General features: G+C 39.5%; 1 protein-coding gene across 2 annotated transcripts in view; it reads left to right on the plus strand.

Annotated features, from left to right (window-relative positions):
• The window catches only part of CREB1 (cAMP responsive element binding protein 1), a 47943-nt gene extending 32162 nt beyond the window's left edge, over nt 1–15781 (plus strand). Inside the window, exons 5-8 of one of the 2 annotated variants that reach the window (XM_024200963.3) lie at nt 611–753; nt 2314–2496; nt 3806–3956; nt 9105–15781. In XM_024200963.3, coding sequence (XP_024056731.1) covers nt 611–753; nt 2314–2496; nt 3806–3956; nt 9105–9249 — 622 coding nt within the window. In that variant the 3' untranslated portion in view covers nt 9250–15781. The remainder of the gene's footprint in view (nt 1–610; nt 754–2313; nt 2497–3805; nt 3957–9104) is intronic. The other variant, XM_024200964.3, reaches the window with a different exon arrangement.
• Nucleotides 15782–16219: the final 438 nt, after the last annotated feature.

Consider the following 16219-nt stretch of genomic DNA (forward strand, 5'->3'; position numbering starts at 1 on the left):
ACCTTCTAAAAAACGTTAACATGTATTACCGGCACGTGAAACCTTAAATTAAAGAGAATAAATGAAGACTCGGCACACCACTTCTGAAAGGCTGCCGACCTCTGTGCTAGGTCATGAGCTGATTGCACTTCACAATCATTTCTGCTAAGTTTTTGAAACTTAAGTGCCTGGATGAAGTTTAGGCCTTGGTGGCCTCTGCAGCAGGAACACGTCCTCTGGGTGTGGATGGTGGCAATGAGGAGGTTTGGTGCTTTAAATGCTCTTGCTTTCTTTTTTCACGTCTTTCTGTGACAGAGAGCAGGAAACTTGTAAAAAGTATATCAAAGATAAAGAAGTTTTTGAAGAAAAAGGGAAAATGTGAGTTCTGGATCCAAGTATGCAGAAACACACAGGCTATTCTAGATTGATTCCACAGCACCCTTTTCCTATGGCATTTTTAACACGGTTACCTAAAATCGTTTTAAAGCGTGCTTTAATTTTTCTTCCCATCCCATGTATTTTATTTCCTTATTTGCTGCACTTTTCAGTTTTCCCCAGCACCAAGTAGCCAGTAGAATTGATTTTACTTTCACTTTTTGTTAAAATTTTTACAACACACTGTCTTTGCCAGAAAAATTTTGAATGACTTGTCCTCAGACGCCCCAGGAGTGCCAAGGATTGAAGAAGAAAAGTCCGAAGAGGAGACATCAGCACCTGCCATCACCACTGTGACAGTGCCAACTCCAATTTACCAAACCAGCAGTGGGCAGTACAGTACGTAGTTACATCTATTATTGGTTGTAGTAGTTGGACAGGAAGAGAGAGAACTGTTAAATTCTACTTGCATGACTGTTTGGGCTGGGGTAGAAGAAGTCAGTATAACACTAGTTTAATCTGACCCTTGTGCAATGTCAGAAGCCTTATTAATCCTGTTCCATGACTATATATATACTAGGGTCTGTGACTTCTAAGTACATTCCAGCTTTGGGTGTGTAAAATGTATAACTTACATTCACAAGGCCTGTTGGTTGCTGTTAGTATGGTACAAGTTCTACTTTCCAAGGTACAAAAGGGATTAATCAGAGTGCTTAATTAAAAACTTCCTTGGGAGAGGAAAGCTATTGGGGCATTTCAGAATTTGCCTTCTTAGTTAATATTTCTGTAGTTTTGGCTTAAAAATTTTTAACACCTATAATATATAACAAAGTAGCAATTACATTTTCAGATAGACAAGAAAAAAGCAGGGCTTCAATAACCTTATTTGAAATGCATAATAAATTTCAATTTCTGTGTTTGAACTTCTTTATTCATTACATTTTATGGGTATGTCACCTTTATGCAAATCACTGGGGAAAATAACAGGAGGATGCAGCAATAAAACAATAGTTATAAACATCAGCTAAAACAAACAGAGCACTCGCTGTTAAGTGTACAAGAAGGGGAAGAGAAGATCTATCAAATGACTTATTCCTCTTATAAGTGTCCTTTTAAAAGCATTGTGCTATAGTTGCTCCCTGGTCGGTTCCCCAGTCTGCCTCTTGATTTTTTTAGAGATTGATGTTGCTGACACTCCACTTCTACCATTGATGTACAAATACTTTTCCTGCAAATATCTGCTCTGCTTGATACATCCTGATATATGTGTGGAAAAGCAGAGAAATATTCTAGAGGCGCTGAATGAGGGGATCTGTGTAAGATGTGCTCCCACTGCAGCCTGAATACTGGGATGGAAATTAGTGGACTGAGGGAGTGAAAGGGAAGAGGAAACAAAATTATTAGATGGAATGAGAGACTGGATATGTGTGTGTGGAAACAATGCATGGGAAGGGGATGGAGAGGTAGTGGAGAAGGGGATTCAAGCAAGAAAAGACGCTGGAGAACAAAATGGACACAGCAAGGTGAAAATTGAAGAGAAAAGCATGGAGAGGAGAGGAATTAGAGAAAGGAGCAGAAGGAAAAAAGAGAAAAGAGCACGTAGCCAACAAAAAAATCATCAGCTCAGTAAATACTACAATTCTTGGTTCTACATTGGGAGGGATGTAGCTTATCTTAGGGATGTGATTGGTAGGAGAGGCAATACTTGGTCTATATTGTTGTCTGTCAGAAAGGTGGCAACCTTATGGTACTGAATGAAATGATAGTAGGTCACTGCTGAAGAATGACCACTTCTAAAATACAGTTACAATGACCTATCTGATGTTAAGGTATGTAGTTGTGCAAGGGATTTAACTCAGATGTTTCAAACTGTTCTTCTGTAACTGGGCTGTAAACTGTAAATAACCATGTTGAATAAATTAATCTTTTAACTATTGTATCAAATGTATTTGTTTTCAGTTGCTATCACCCAAGGAGGAGCAATACAGCTGGCTAACAATGGCACAGATGGAGTACAGGGCCTCCAGACGTTGACCATGACGAACGCAGCTGCAACCCAGCCCGGCACCACCATTTTACAATATGCGCAGACCACTGATGGACAACAAATTCTTGTACCGAGTAACCAAGTTGTTGTACAAGGTAAGAAACTTCATAATCCATCATTTTATGTTTAGTCCTAGGGGAATTTAACTTGCCAAAATAATTCCCTCAAAAATGTCAGAAAAATGAATTAACATTTTGGCACAGATCAAATTCTAAAACAGATAAAATAAATTCCAGACAAAACCATATGTCACATTTTCTCTCACTCAGAACAAACTTAAGATATTTTTGGATATAGAAAATGCTTCTATTTCGGTTCCTGAAAGCTAGTTCACTTTTGTTTTGTCCATACCGTATTTCCTTCAGCTCTTTCAAGAGAATGTTTGCTATCTGTTCCCCAAAACCTGTAACACAAATTTCTTGAGAGTTCCTAATTTCTGTCAAGTGGTTATCTGTAATGATGATAAATTAGAAGTAAAGTTTTAGGAATGTTTTCCTGTTCTTTGGGCAGAGATCTGTTCACAGTGTTCTTTCCATAGGGGAATTTTCCTTTACTAGTAATTTACTGCCCTCTCCAGTTAGAAATCACTGTTCCTTTTTAATGCTCTTTCTGGCACTACAAAACAGACATTGTTAAAAAAAGATGCTTCTGATTTTGCTCTGACTCTGTTCAGGTCATTCAAGGAAGAGACTTTCAAGCCTTGATAAATATTAGTACATTAAGATTAATGTATATGTATGAGGAAAATATGTCTTGTTGATCTTCTGTCTTGTATATTTTTTTAAAAAGCCATTTTTTCAAATAATAGTGAAAATGCAATAGACTCCCAAGTAAATAAAAGCTGATCATACTAAAGAAATAGTATTGTGCTATGGGCTGTGTTTCAACGATTAGTGTCTAAATTGCACGTGTGCCTGCTGTGGATACAAATCCTACATTTCTGCACAAAACCCCCAGATACTTACGCATGCAATTACCAGTTCACATCTGCAGTTAGTCATTTGGAGTTCACCTAAAAAGTACTGTTTGCCTTGGAAGATCCTAAAAGCTATTTCCTGCTTACCTTGCTAGACTTATGGTTGCTTAGCCTGTTCACAAAATAGAACCGTCAGAAATCCAGTGGAAGAAAAATGTACAGTAGGACCAGCAGCTGCAGATAAATCTAGTTGTCAGACACAAGCTAAGCTTCTTCAGCAAGAATGATTGCAACCATAAACATACTAAACTAGGAATGAACTACCATTGATAACCCAGATAATGCTAATCCCTCCTATATTGTAGCCTAGAGTCATCACCTCGTTTTATCTGGTTATGTTTAGATTGGTGACTAGGTGTTATTCACAGAGTATTTTAACAGTGGATTCTCACAGTGCTGTGTAACCTAACATTATACTTCCCTTTCAGCTGCCTCAGGAGATGTGCAGACCTACCAGATTCGCACAGCACCCACCAGCACCATTGCACCTGGTGTGGTCATGGCCTCCTCCCCAGCACTTCCTACCCAGCCAGCAGAGGAAGCTGCACGAAAGAGAGAAGTGCGTCTAATGAAGAACAGGTATGTGTGTAGTGTTAATTTTGCTTTAGTTGTGCATAGAATTAGAGTAATAAGTGTTAAACTCGTGCAATATACACGTTGTATTTCTAACAGGTCTAGAGAAGAGTGTGTGTGTAATTGTGTATGCAAATAGATTCCTGGCCTTTCTCATCCCCTTCATGAAACACTATCTGAAGAAGGTCAGACTTCTTTAAAGATGCCAACTAAGACAAACAACATCTGGTAACTCAGTATATTGTGGTTATGAAGCCATAAGACTTGGCTGTCAGTTCGTTCTGCAAGGGCTGAGTTACCCTTTCAACTAGCATCTGTTAAGTAAATGCATTTATGCAATCTCCTTTCCTCTGTTCTTTAACTTTGCCTTCTGTGCATTCCCCTTATCACTAGTCCCCGTGCCCACCTCCCACTTTGGTGAATTCTCTCTCTCATCTCACCCATCCCCTTTGGGCACTTGCCCCCTGGGTTCTGTTCTCTGGAGGCAGCAGGAACCAAAGGGAGGGGCAGAGAAGCAGCTGCTCGTCTGCGCCTGGACTCTCAGGACTCAGCAGTGGCAGCAGATAGAGTGAGGGACAGAGAAAAAGAAACTACGCTATGGGGTGGGGATGTTTGGAGAAGCAGGAACTGGTGAGGCGGGAGAGAAACAGCCACTCCCCCAAGCCTGTTACACTGTGGGGAAGGAGGGCAACAAGGAGCTTGGGGTCAGAGAGAGGCTGGGAAGGAGCCTGCTCAAGTCCAGATATTGTAGAGGTGAAAGTGGCTGGCTGGCAGTGGGAAAAGGAGAAAGGGGGTTAGCTGATTCTGTCCCAACAAGCTTGAGCTCCCGCTTCAGCTTCTCCCATTTGGGCCCTCCGTGACCTATCTGAGCTGCAGAACAGGCCATGTGTTTGACGCCTCTGCATGAAACAGTATAATCCAAGAAAATGGCAATGTTTTCTGTCATCTGTGATGGGAAAGAAATCCTGGGGGTTGTGGAGGGTCTGATTGACTGACTTGTTATTCCAAAAAGCCGACTGTGTTACCTAGGTGAGTTTATCTTCTGTTTATTGGTAAGCCGTGGATACACTGTGAGGGGACATCACATGAACAGAGTGTTATGCATTGTTTGAGTAGTATGAATGAAGAAATAACTAGTGCTGAATTGCAGAATTCACCTTTTCAAAAGGTCTTTAACCAAAAGGTCACGTCTCCTCTTTGAGTACAGGTTTCAGATATTAGTAAATAGTTGGTGTAACTGTTTACCCTCTAGAGCCTCTTCTATTTGAGAAAACATAGTTAAAATTCTGAGGTCCCTTAAGAATCCTACCCACAGTCAAAGAAAGCTTTGCAGTTTGGAGAATATCGGGAAAACATGGGAAATCAACACTACCCATGTGATATTGGTGTCTTCTGCAGGAGTCACATTGTCTATTTAGCCTGCCTAACTAATAGGTGTTTCAGAAGCGGAGTTACAACAGAGAAGGAGGGAAAAATGATCTAATGCCTGAGATAGATGGGAAGACAATATATGCTGAAGGATTACATAAAATATTTATAGACAGTATTGTAATAAATGTGATTTTGCAAAGTGTAAATTTCCTGTTCTTAAAAGGATCTTTCAGTTATGACAAATAATGGCTGAAAATGACCCTAAATATGTATATTGTTAAAATCTGCTCATCACCCCAGATCCAATCAAGGTTAATTCAATTTTGGGCTGGATAGACAAGATTTTCTTTTTAAAATAACAAAAAGAGACCACCATGGACAAATTTCAGCCACGCAGCCCATTTCAGACAATTCATATTAAAAATGTATGAAAAGAAATTAAAAACTGCATAGCAGGGCATAAAGACTGAAATTTCAGACCAAAAAGCCACCTTTATGTAGAGAAAAACAGGAATTTGTCCTGTTTTTAAGCCAATTTCAGAATGCAACCTTAACCCTGAAGTAGTAGCAAATGCATCCCTAATAATACTTCACATTTCTTCTGCAAGGGCATGTGTAAGAATGCTCTTCTTCCAGCCCTCAATGATAGAAGAAATTCCCTCATGACGTTTTCTGGTCCCTACATGGGTATTTCTGCATAGGATCATTGTGACGCTTCTCAGGGGTCACCATTGTGAGGCACCTCCCTACCACCTACTCTTAGCATGAGGAAGCCTTGCCTGTATCTGCCAAGGGCCAGCTCCCTGATTTTTCCAGACACAGGAAACACAAGCACTCCCCCTCAGCCCACACAGATTCCCCTGTCCATCATTTAGGCTAGCAATAGGCATACTCCAAATAAAAGTCCTCTAAGCATCTCCCTGCAGCATCCAGCCCCTTAATCACTGGACACTCTCAGAATTACCAGATCCCAAAGTAACCAAATCCCACAGTTTACTAGTTACACCTTAGAACGCAGCTCCACTTAACACAAAGCACTTAGATACGTTTATAGTGAAAACAAGAATATGCTTATTTAACAAAGAATAGAGATTTGTGAAGAATCAAGTAGGATTAATGGAAACAAAGGGTTTCATAGAAAACAAAATCATAACATGCATTCTAGATCCTAAACTCAACTAACACGATACCCGTTTGTCTATTGAGGTACTGCTGATCTCAAAATCCTGCTCACAGTGTTTTTCAACCAGGATAGCTGAGACTTTCTTTTCATGACCAAGACTGCTGACAGCTTGTCTCCCCCACATGAAGGATGTCAGGGTGGCTTTCTGCACCCCTAGATATATTAGCCCTGTCTTATGTTCTTTACCTGTAAACAGTGTTCTCTCTCCCCTGCTGTTCACCTCTTCCTGTTAATTTCTTCTGGTAAAGTCCCCACAATCTCTTCATTAGACTTTGACTCAGTGTGCAAATCGACTTCCATTGTGAGACACACAGTATACAATGGTCTGCTAGGGTAAGTGTCTCCCACTTCCTTTCTGGTGCAGTTTGATTTCAGGCATGCTACCTCTTGGTGACCTACCTTTAACTATAAGACCTTAAGAATATAATTTCTTATATCCTTATATCTCTCCTTACCTATCTGTGCATACATTTCACAAAGATTATGATGGCCACTGTGACACAGGTGTTGCCGTTCAGTAGAAACTTTACATGACGCTCTTTGGTGAACTAGAATGTAAATACCAGACCCAGGGAATGCCTATAACTAAGGCTACGTTTATGTCACAGAGGTCACGGAATCCGTGACTTCCAGAGACCTCCATAACATTTTCTGCGTGGGACTGGAGCTGGCAGCCAGCGGGACCCCTGCAGGGTTCCAGCGATGGGTGACAGCCGCGCCGGGGGCGGAGGCACCTCAGGCGAGCGGCTGGGGGTGTCCCATTTTCTCCTTGGGAAATATGGTCACACTGCAGCTCCCAGCTGCTGTGGGCGGAGGGGGAAAACATGGAGCCGCAGCAGCAAAAGTCACAGACAGGTCACAGCTTCTGTGAATTTTTTTTTATTGCCCGTGACCTGTCCGTGACTTTTACTAAAAATAACCATGACGAAATCTTAGCCTTAGCTATAACTCATATGCACCCCTGTGTGCTCTGCTAGTTGGCATCAATAGGTCCTACGTCACAGTCATGAATTGATTTTATGTCAGTTACACAGAACTCTTATGCAGCTTCCAGATGACGTGTGGGTAGAGCAGGGGATTTGGGTTCTTTTCCTAGCTTTGCCACTCTGTGATTTTAGACCTGTCCCATCACTCATTTATGTCAGTGGGGTTTTTCCATTGATTGTACTGGGAAATGAATCAAGCCCTTTGTGACCTTTGGTGACTAGTTTTAACCCTTCTGGTCCCCAGTTTCCTTATCTGTAAAATGGGTATGATCTTATTTATGTACCCGACAGGGGTGGTGTGAGATCTTTTGAATGAAAGGCATTACAGAAATAGGGATCATGCCCCCAACTCCACCCTCTCAAGGGATCACCAGGAGATCCAGGCCTTGTGCAGAGTGATCCAGATCATCACAGCCATGCTGTCGGAGATCCCCCAGCTGGTGGGTGACTCCAGAATTCCCCTTCAAAGAGGGAGCACACCCAGGGCAGAGACTGGCTGTCACACCCACTCCTTGTTGCCTGTAAATATTGCCTTCCAAATGTCCTGGTTGCTACAGCTTTTTACCAGATCCCAGTGCCCCCTAGCTAGGTATCCTTTACAGATCTTTTATCCAGCCTTCCAGTCAGGTCTGGTACACATTTATTCATGTTTGAAGTTCTTGCCTCTGGTTGCTTCAGTGCAGTATTGTGGCATTTTGACACCTGTTTTTCCTCTGCACTTTGGTGCTGATAATTTAGGAACTAGTAAAGTTTTTGCCTCTGTGTTATTGCTTCAAGGATGCTTAGCACTTAGTTTGGCACTGTAGAGGTATTTTTCATTGATGCTCTTAGCATTCTGGTACCAGCACTGCGCTTAGAGGGCTGATATCTGAGTTAGGGGGCTCCAGCACCAGTTTTTACAAAGCAGCCCTGTGGCTTACTGTGTTGAAGCTTACTTCAACACTTTTTGGTCCTTGCATTATTGATACAATAGACACTGGTAAGATAATTGTGTATTGTGTCCATGTGGTTGCTAAGAATGAAATGCTGTAATATTAAGTGTAGTGATATGAACAGTATCAGTAAAATGAGGGCATTGTTAACAAGGTTTGGTACAGGTAGAGGACAAATACATGAGTGCCTTAAGTATAGCTTCTGTTGCATTGGGTAAACAAAACGAAACATTTTTTTATCACCGCTGTCATTATTCAGTTGTGCCATAGCAAATGGATGGGTTTACTAGTAAGAAAGACATTGCTCTTATGCACGTTTTTTACTCATCTTAATCCTTATTATAGAACCCAGTGAAATGATAGCAAAGTGATGTACGCAACACAAAGGCCACCATAGTTACGATACCATTCAGATTCACGTTCTAAACCGGGCAGAGTTTTGTTAGTGTTGATTTGCTGCTACTTATATATTGGAGTGATCCTTGTGATTTTGATATGCTCATGATTTGAGATGTAAATCATTATATACTTAATTTCTTCCTGAATTACAAATACCTCTAATTCGACAGCCAGGTTCTGAAAACACTGATACTGCTTTGGCAGTTTGACCTGAACAGTCAAGCTCAAAAGCAGCTCATGGTCTCAAATGTTCTGGGTTTGAACAGCCTCTTTTGCTTTACAGGGAGGCAGCACGTGAGTGTCGCAGGAAGAAGAAGGAATATGTGAAATGTCTAGAAAACCGAGTGGCTGTGCTTGAAAACCAAAACAAGACACTGATTGAGGAGCTGAAAGCACTTAAGGACCTTTACTGCCACAAATCAGATTAATTTTGGATCCCATTTTCACTTGTCAAGGTGGGATAGAGACTGGTTTTGCCCACAACCAGAAAGACAAAGTAAACTTTTTATTTTCTAAACATTTCTTTTTTTTCTATGCGCGAAACTGCCTGAAAGCAACTTCAGAATTTAATTCGTCTGTGCTTTGCATTAAACTGTGAATGTTCAAACACTTGCCTCCACTTCTCCTCCCAAGAGATTATTTTCATCACAACTATCCTGAGCGTGAAAAAGAAGAAGAAGAAGAAAAGACTTCTTTCTCATGCCCCCCATCATTTTCAAGGAGTAATAATGTTCATTTGTGAAGACTTGGGGGGGGAGGGGGTTCTTTTGTATGATTTCAAGAGTTTGTGCTGACCTCTTTTGATTGCCTTAGGGACAGAATCACCCCCATCCTCTTGGCCTGAAGTACTTTGTGGACCACATATATATAAAAGTAGGTATGGTGCGATGAAGAAGCAATGGTTGCCAAATTGATACATATTCATTATAAACAATTCAAATATATGGCTGAGTGACATGCCAAATGAAGGGAGCTCCATATACAGATTCTTAGTATGGAGAGAAAATTATTAAACTAGCCCAGGAGGCTTTTTGGTGTGTCATCTGTAATCTCTCCGCCTTCTAGATTGATAAAAGCTTCTCCATACCTCAGAAACCATTTCCTTGAAACTAGCTCCATTATTTGTCAGTTGTTGCTTCTTGCAGTAGGTATGTGTGTGTGTGTGTCTGTGTGTTCAATATTTTGAATACACTAAAAGAAATCACCAACTGAGTGAAACATCTGGATATTGGATGGGAAATGAACTCAAAGTACACAAAGGTACAATAGTGAACAGCTTTTGTTTAGAAGACAGTTACATAGTAAACAAGAGTAATGCTTAAAGCCCTACCTGTTTTTATCCAAGACAACTATATCACCAACTCCATGTATAAATTCATTGATGAACATGGAATTCCTCTGAGTGTCTCAGCTCTACTCAAATAAGTAGGTTATCTGCATTACTTTTATGTTGAACACTGGTTTGCTAAATTCTTTTTCAAACCCTGAGGCCTCCCTCTCTACTTAAAATTCATCTTTGTAAGACAACTTCAAATATGAGGACTACAAATGTGACTAAATATTCCCTACTGAATCCCACTTTTAGGGTGAGAACTGTGTTTGGGGAAAATATTGACTATGAACCTGCCCATCCTAACTATAAATGTACATAATTTATTCAGTGGATGGTTTTAATGTAAAGGGCCAGATCCAGCAAATACTTTACTTATTGAGTAAAGTTACTCACATGTGTCAAACATTTGCAGGATCGGGCCCTTGAGTATGCACTGAGGGGATAGCTATTTTTCCCAGAAATACATGGCAAGAAACAGTAGATGTATCATGTTAAAAACAGTGAACTCTGTACTCAACATTAGGATTTCCATTGTGTGTCAAAAAGAATCATGCTTAGTTTGTGTATTGGCCCTTTAAAGCCAGACTGTGATGTTTTAACTTGGTCATTTGATGAAATAAGTTTGCTCTGGATCTCAGGTCCTGGTTATTATTTCAAGCTTTGTGTATATAGACATACACACAAGACTATGGTCTGTACTAATGCCTAGGCTATCTAAGTATTAGCTAATAGTTTCTCCTGTTCACTCAATCTGTTTAAGGTAAAATTTCAAATTTAAGATCCTTTTAAATGGTGAGACAGCCAAGATGGCATTATAATAAAAGACACTGAGAGGACTGTAACCAATTGACTCAAACAGCTATTAGCAGTATTAAAAGTTCTGGCTTTCTTATTTGAGAGGGCATTCGGTTTCCAAGAGGTTTAAGAAAGAGCAAGGTTAAACTTGTAGCATTATTGTTTAATCTTGGGTCAGAGATAACTTCAGGTCAAGTTTTGTTTGTATGTCAAATTAAACAAAACTGGAACATGAGTATCAGGATTATGAAAGGATAAGTTTTCAAATCTAAGATTGTCAAGTAGTTTTTATACATGGCCTATTTTTATCTGCAGTAGAGGATTGATTCTCCTTTTTTATTTTATTTTTTTAAAATTTAGAGGTCACTTTATGAGTTTAGTGATGCAAACTTAAGGAAAGCCCCCAAATTCTCAAATGTGCTTTTATTAAAATTGGCAGATTCTTAAAGATGGAGAAGACATATATTGGAGTGAATTTGTGCCCCCACTCTAGACAAAGAGCTTACTATAAATGCATGGTATCGTCTCAGAATTAGTGCTAAAAGCAGAATCCCTGATGATATTGCAGGAGTGGACTACTGATTGCCTCATTTAAACAATTATATGTAATAACTCCAGCTCTGAGAATTAAAAAAGCTTTTTAATACTCTACATGAAGCAGGGTTTTTCTCACTACAGAACCATCTATTTACAAAAACTTGGGTTTTGTGGTGAACCTGCATGAAATTAGTTGATGATCTCAGATCTGTTCCTTTTAGATAATTGGCACTAATTAGCACCTTTGTTAATAGTCTCTCAGCAGAGAGAGACCAAGAACTGAATAGGCTGTGGAGACTGAACTGTTAGCCCCAGAAGTGCTCCTTCCAGGACAAAGTGGAAACATATTGACTGGGCAGTGTGGGAAAGCTCGCATTGCTAATGTCCATGCTGTACATGTCCGGTGGCGAGAATCTTCAGGGTTAACAATCCAGACCCTCATCAGCATTAAGGTTGCACACACAAAAAAGTTAAGCCTTCTAAACTACCCAAAGATCTACAAGAATCTTCATTTTTGTGCATGCAGCATTGAGGATTTGGGGACTTGAATTTCTTTAATGGAAATGAAACAAGTCAAGAATAAAAATTATCATGTTAGACCAAGTACAGGGCTGGCTGAGTTTACCAGTATATGCTTTACTATTCACACTGGCCAAAAAGGGAAAGAAAAAGACAATACAGGAATCCAGTAACAAATAGCAAGGTGTTGGGGGTAGTTAGCTTTTATAAATTAGGGCCATTTTGCTGTAGAACAGAAATTCTGCTGAAACTAAATGGGAGGCTTGTTTTATATCTCACGGTTGTGAGTTTTCAAGCGTTGATAGCCTGGTTTAACTGAAGAGAGGGTTAGAAAGGGCTAGATCCATTATGTTCATAATAAACAAGAATTGATTTCAAATATAATTTTTGTAATGTCATTATTTTTCAAAACAAAGGCACCAAGCAGGCAGTTAAGATATTGTCAGAGGTGCTCTCTTAATTTAGATATTCTTGGAAAAAATACATATGTATAATATGTACATATATATATATATATATATATACACACACACACAGTATATAATCTACAGCTCTGAGAGCTTTTAAGTCAGGAATGCTGAGTATTATAGTATATTGAGGTCAGAAACAATTTTTACTTTTGTGTGTGTGTGAGTGTGCGCACGCTTACATTTTCAGTAGGTTTGGGCTGCATTATTCAGGCGCTTATTATTGATTTTTTGTGTGTGCTGTTGTTCATTTACCCATTTTAAAGGATTTTATTTCATCTTTCAAGGCTATTGTGTTTTTCTTAGACGGAGATTTTGAAATAATGTAAACAATTGTTTAAAAACTCCCCCCTCCCTCAAAATTATTCACTTTTGTGCTTTGTGTCTTTGGCAGCTATATAACAAAGGCAAAAATAATTGGAAGGGGTTTTACTAAGAAACCACTCGTAAGACTTTTTTTTTTTTTAACTCATGGTGTAGGGGCTATGCATTTTTATTTGACCAATGATTTCACCAGATTTGGATAGTTGCCAGCAGCATTGCTAGTATCTGAAAGCACAATTCCAGCCAGTCATGCTCTTCAGGACAAAGTCATCTGTAGGCTGCTTTCGGTTGTTCTATGGTTTGTCTTTGTGTCTCAGACCTACTGGCTTGTCTGGTATTAAATGTTGACCAGAAAGGTGGTGGGGTGTTTGGAACCATACAAAGACTCAGGAAAAAATAAAGGTTAATTTAACAAGGACAAACCACCCTATACGTAACATTTCTGATCTAAATTTGTACTACCGTTTTTTAATCTGGGCTTCCAGTAGACAGCAGCTGCAGGCAGTCATCTGTTAATTAAAACTGGTCTCTGCTTATTTTTAAAACAGACAGCCAGTGTTTTTTGCAGGTTAAAGCAAGAACAAGTCTACACTTTAAAGTGATTTCATTATCAGTGGTCACAAACCTGTGGCAGTTATAGGAGGGTTTCTCTGCATTTCCGAGATCCTGTTTGTATTGCCATTTTTTGCCCTGAGAACAGAGTTAGTGACAGACCATTCGCCAATGACCTAAAGGAAAGGTTGTATATTTATTTTTGTTACGTGATATGCTTTGTAAATGTTTGATAAAATGTGCACTTTTACAAAAAGAAAAAAACCTTAGAGCAATTGGATATTCGCTTTGCTTGAAAAGCTCCCTGACATGGTTATTACAGACCTACTACTTGTTTGTGACTCTCACTCCTCTCCACAAATCTTGTTGACTCTTTCATGAAGAGCTTTCAGCATGAAGCCTGTTAGCACCTGACTTTCAGCAGGTGCTACTTCAAAATGGCAAGGGATCTGAACTGGCAGTACCAAAAGGCTAGATGTAGTGTAAGAATCTCATTCTGTCTCTTAGGAACACAAACAGGACGAATGTTAAATTATTTTTAGACAAAACAGAACTAGTTCAAAGAACTCAAGTGAGAAAGGGGAATTAATTTGGAAGGGAAACTGAAACCTTTTCAGTCACGTTAGTCCCCTGTCCCCAGTTTGAGATCTAGCTGCACATTTCCGGAGCTGCATCCCAAGAAAACAAATGCAAAAGGATTTACAGATTCTACGTACCAGGAAATAGAGGTGCATCTAATGATAACACGCCCGTTCAGCTTTAAAAAAAAAAAAAATCACAGTTAACTCTCTTTTGCAGTGGCAATGAGGGGAATGAATGACTTAGCTATACCCTGAATCCTTGTAATGTAAACTTTTCAAATGTCCTGTACATTCACGGTTTGTGTGGACTGTGACGAAGGAGTGGTTTCCTTGATCTTCTGAATTTGCTAGTTATAAAAGATATTGATCCGAGAGGGACCTGAACATATCACAAAGCTAAGCTAGTTTGGGAGGATTCAACCTGATATACAAACAGGGTCCTGAAGTTCCAGCTGGCATTTGCTCATGGTAGGTTCAGCTCTGTTGATGGATGTCGCTTGAATATTTCTGTCTCTTTGGGGAAGAGGGATCAGATTCAGTTTGTAAAAAGGGGTTTGTATTTCAGGTTTTTCAGCTTGCAATGTTTTTTGTAAGTGTATTTAAATCATAGCCTGTGAAGAGAATTGAACAGGCAAATTTGCCTAGCACAAATTAAAGACCTTGACCTGTCTACATTCTGGTACTGCAAGTGCAAGTCCCAGCTGCACTTTTTGGCTCAGTAGATGGTAATTTTAGATCTCATTCTCACCAGCAAGAAAGAGGGAAAGTTTACTGTCCTCAGGAGACATACATTGGGCAGGGGAAGGGGGCTAATGATCCGAGGTTAGCAAGTTTAACATAAGCTGACCGTTTGCTGTACTTGTGACTTGGAAGCATACTGTTATCAAAATCAGTTCGTTGAGTCTCAGCCTTAAGCAGCCTTTCTATGAAGTAAGGGGAAATCTGGGATAACACGAAGTGGGGGAACCAATAAGAATAGGGTCTTGTGCCCATCGGCCATCTGCAAATGGTTAAGGTTAAGAATCGGCGACAGCAGGATGCTCTACCCAAGTTGTATCTTATCCAGGTGCCACTCCATTATGTGTGTAATGAAATTACTTATATTTAAAAAGAAATAAAATTATAGAACTGCAAATTTGTATGAAATTTAACACTCTACTGCTTGTATGGACTTTCTGTGGTGAGGAAGGGAAGGGGCAAAGAGAGATGGGAACTAGCTACTGTTCCCACGCACCCCACACAGACTTGTCCACGTATCAGTTGTTCATGTCAAAAATAAATAATTTCTAGTCCAGATTTATAATTTGAAATGTTTTTAGAACAATGTTTTTCAGGGAGGTTTCTAGAGCAAGGATTATTATTAACTATTGTTATTATTTTTTTAATTTAAGATGGAGAGGGTAAAGCTCACCTCACCCCATTTCTGATCCTTTACCCAAAACTATCAGCACAAAACAGGGTATTTCAACCTTAACTCCAGCATTTCTGTGGGAGTTAAATGACTAAACAAAGAAACCTTGATGCGGGAAATAAGTTCCTATTACAATTCCCTACATTCTAGAAACATCCCTGCTTTAATTTTTTTTTACTTAATCTTTTTGTGCTTTATCTGTGTTTAAAAAAAATTGTACTGAGTTATAATGCATTTTATTAACACTATGTACATATTAGCTGCTTTGTGTTTCAGAATGGTAGTAATTGCTTTGTATATTAAAGTGATCCTTGTGAATTTGTGAATTATTGTCATAAAGAAGTGCTTTTTCTTACTGTAACCTTTGTGGTATAAACTGTCATAAATCCCTTTTTACACAAACATTGATGTGCAGTCACATAAACATGCTTTTAAAAACTCTCCAAAGTCTCTTTTTTGAGGAGGGGGTTCCATTTAGACTGTGTTACGGGCAGCAGCTACAAAGCAGTGAGGTAAGAACGTAGCCATATTTGATCAGAACAATGGTCCATCTAATCCTGTAACCTCTCTCTCACAGTAGCCTGTCCTAGCTGTTTCAGAGGGAGATGCAAGAAATCCTGCTGTAGGCTGTTATGGGATAACCTGCCCATAGGGAAAGTTTCTTCCTTGCTTAATTAATTAGTTTAAGTTAATTAAAGATTGGTTTCTATCCTGAAGCACGAGGTTTTATATTCCTTCCAAAAAAACCTGGGCTTTTTGATTTATTTTTAATCCTCTGCTATTTTCTCTCTTTCTAAAGGTCTAATCCTTTTTCTGAAACCTACCGTCATGGTGGCAGGGAGTTCTATGGGATAACTGTGTGTTGTATTGAAAAGGTAT

Source organism: Terrapene carolina, unplaced genomic scaffold, assembly GCF_002925995.2.
Source record: "Terrapene carolina triunguis isolate 2854851 unplaced genomic scaffold, T_m_triunguis-2.0 Scaffold62, whole genome shotgun sequence".
In the NCBI taxonomy this organism is placed as follows: Eukaryota; Metazoa; Chordata; order Testudines; family Emydidae; genus Terrapene; species Terrapene triunguis.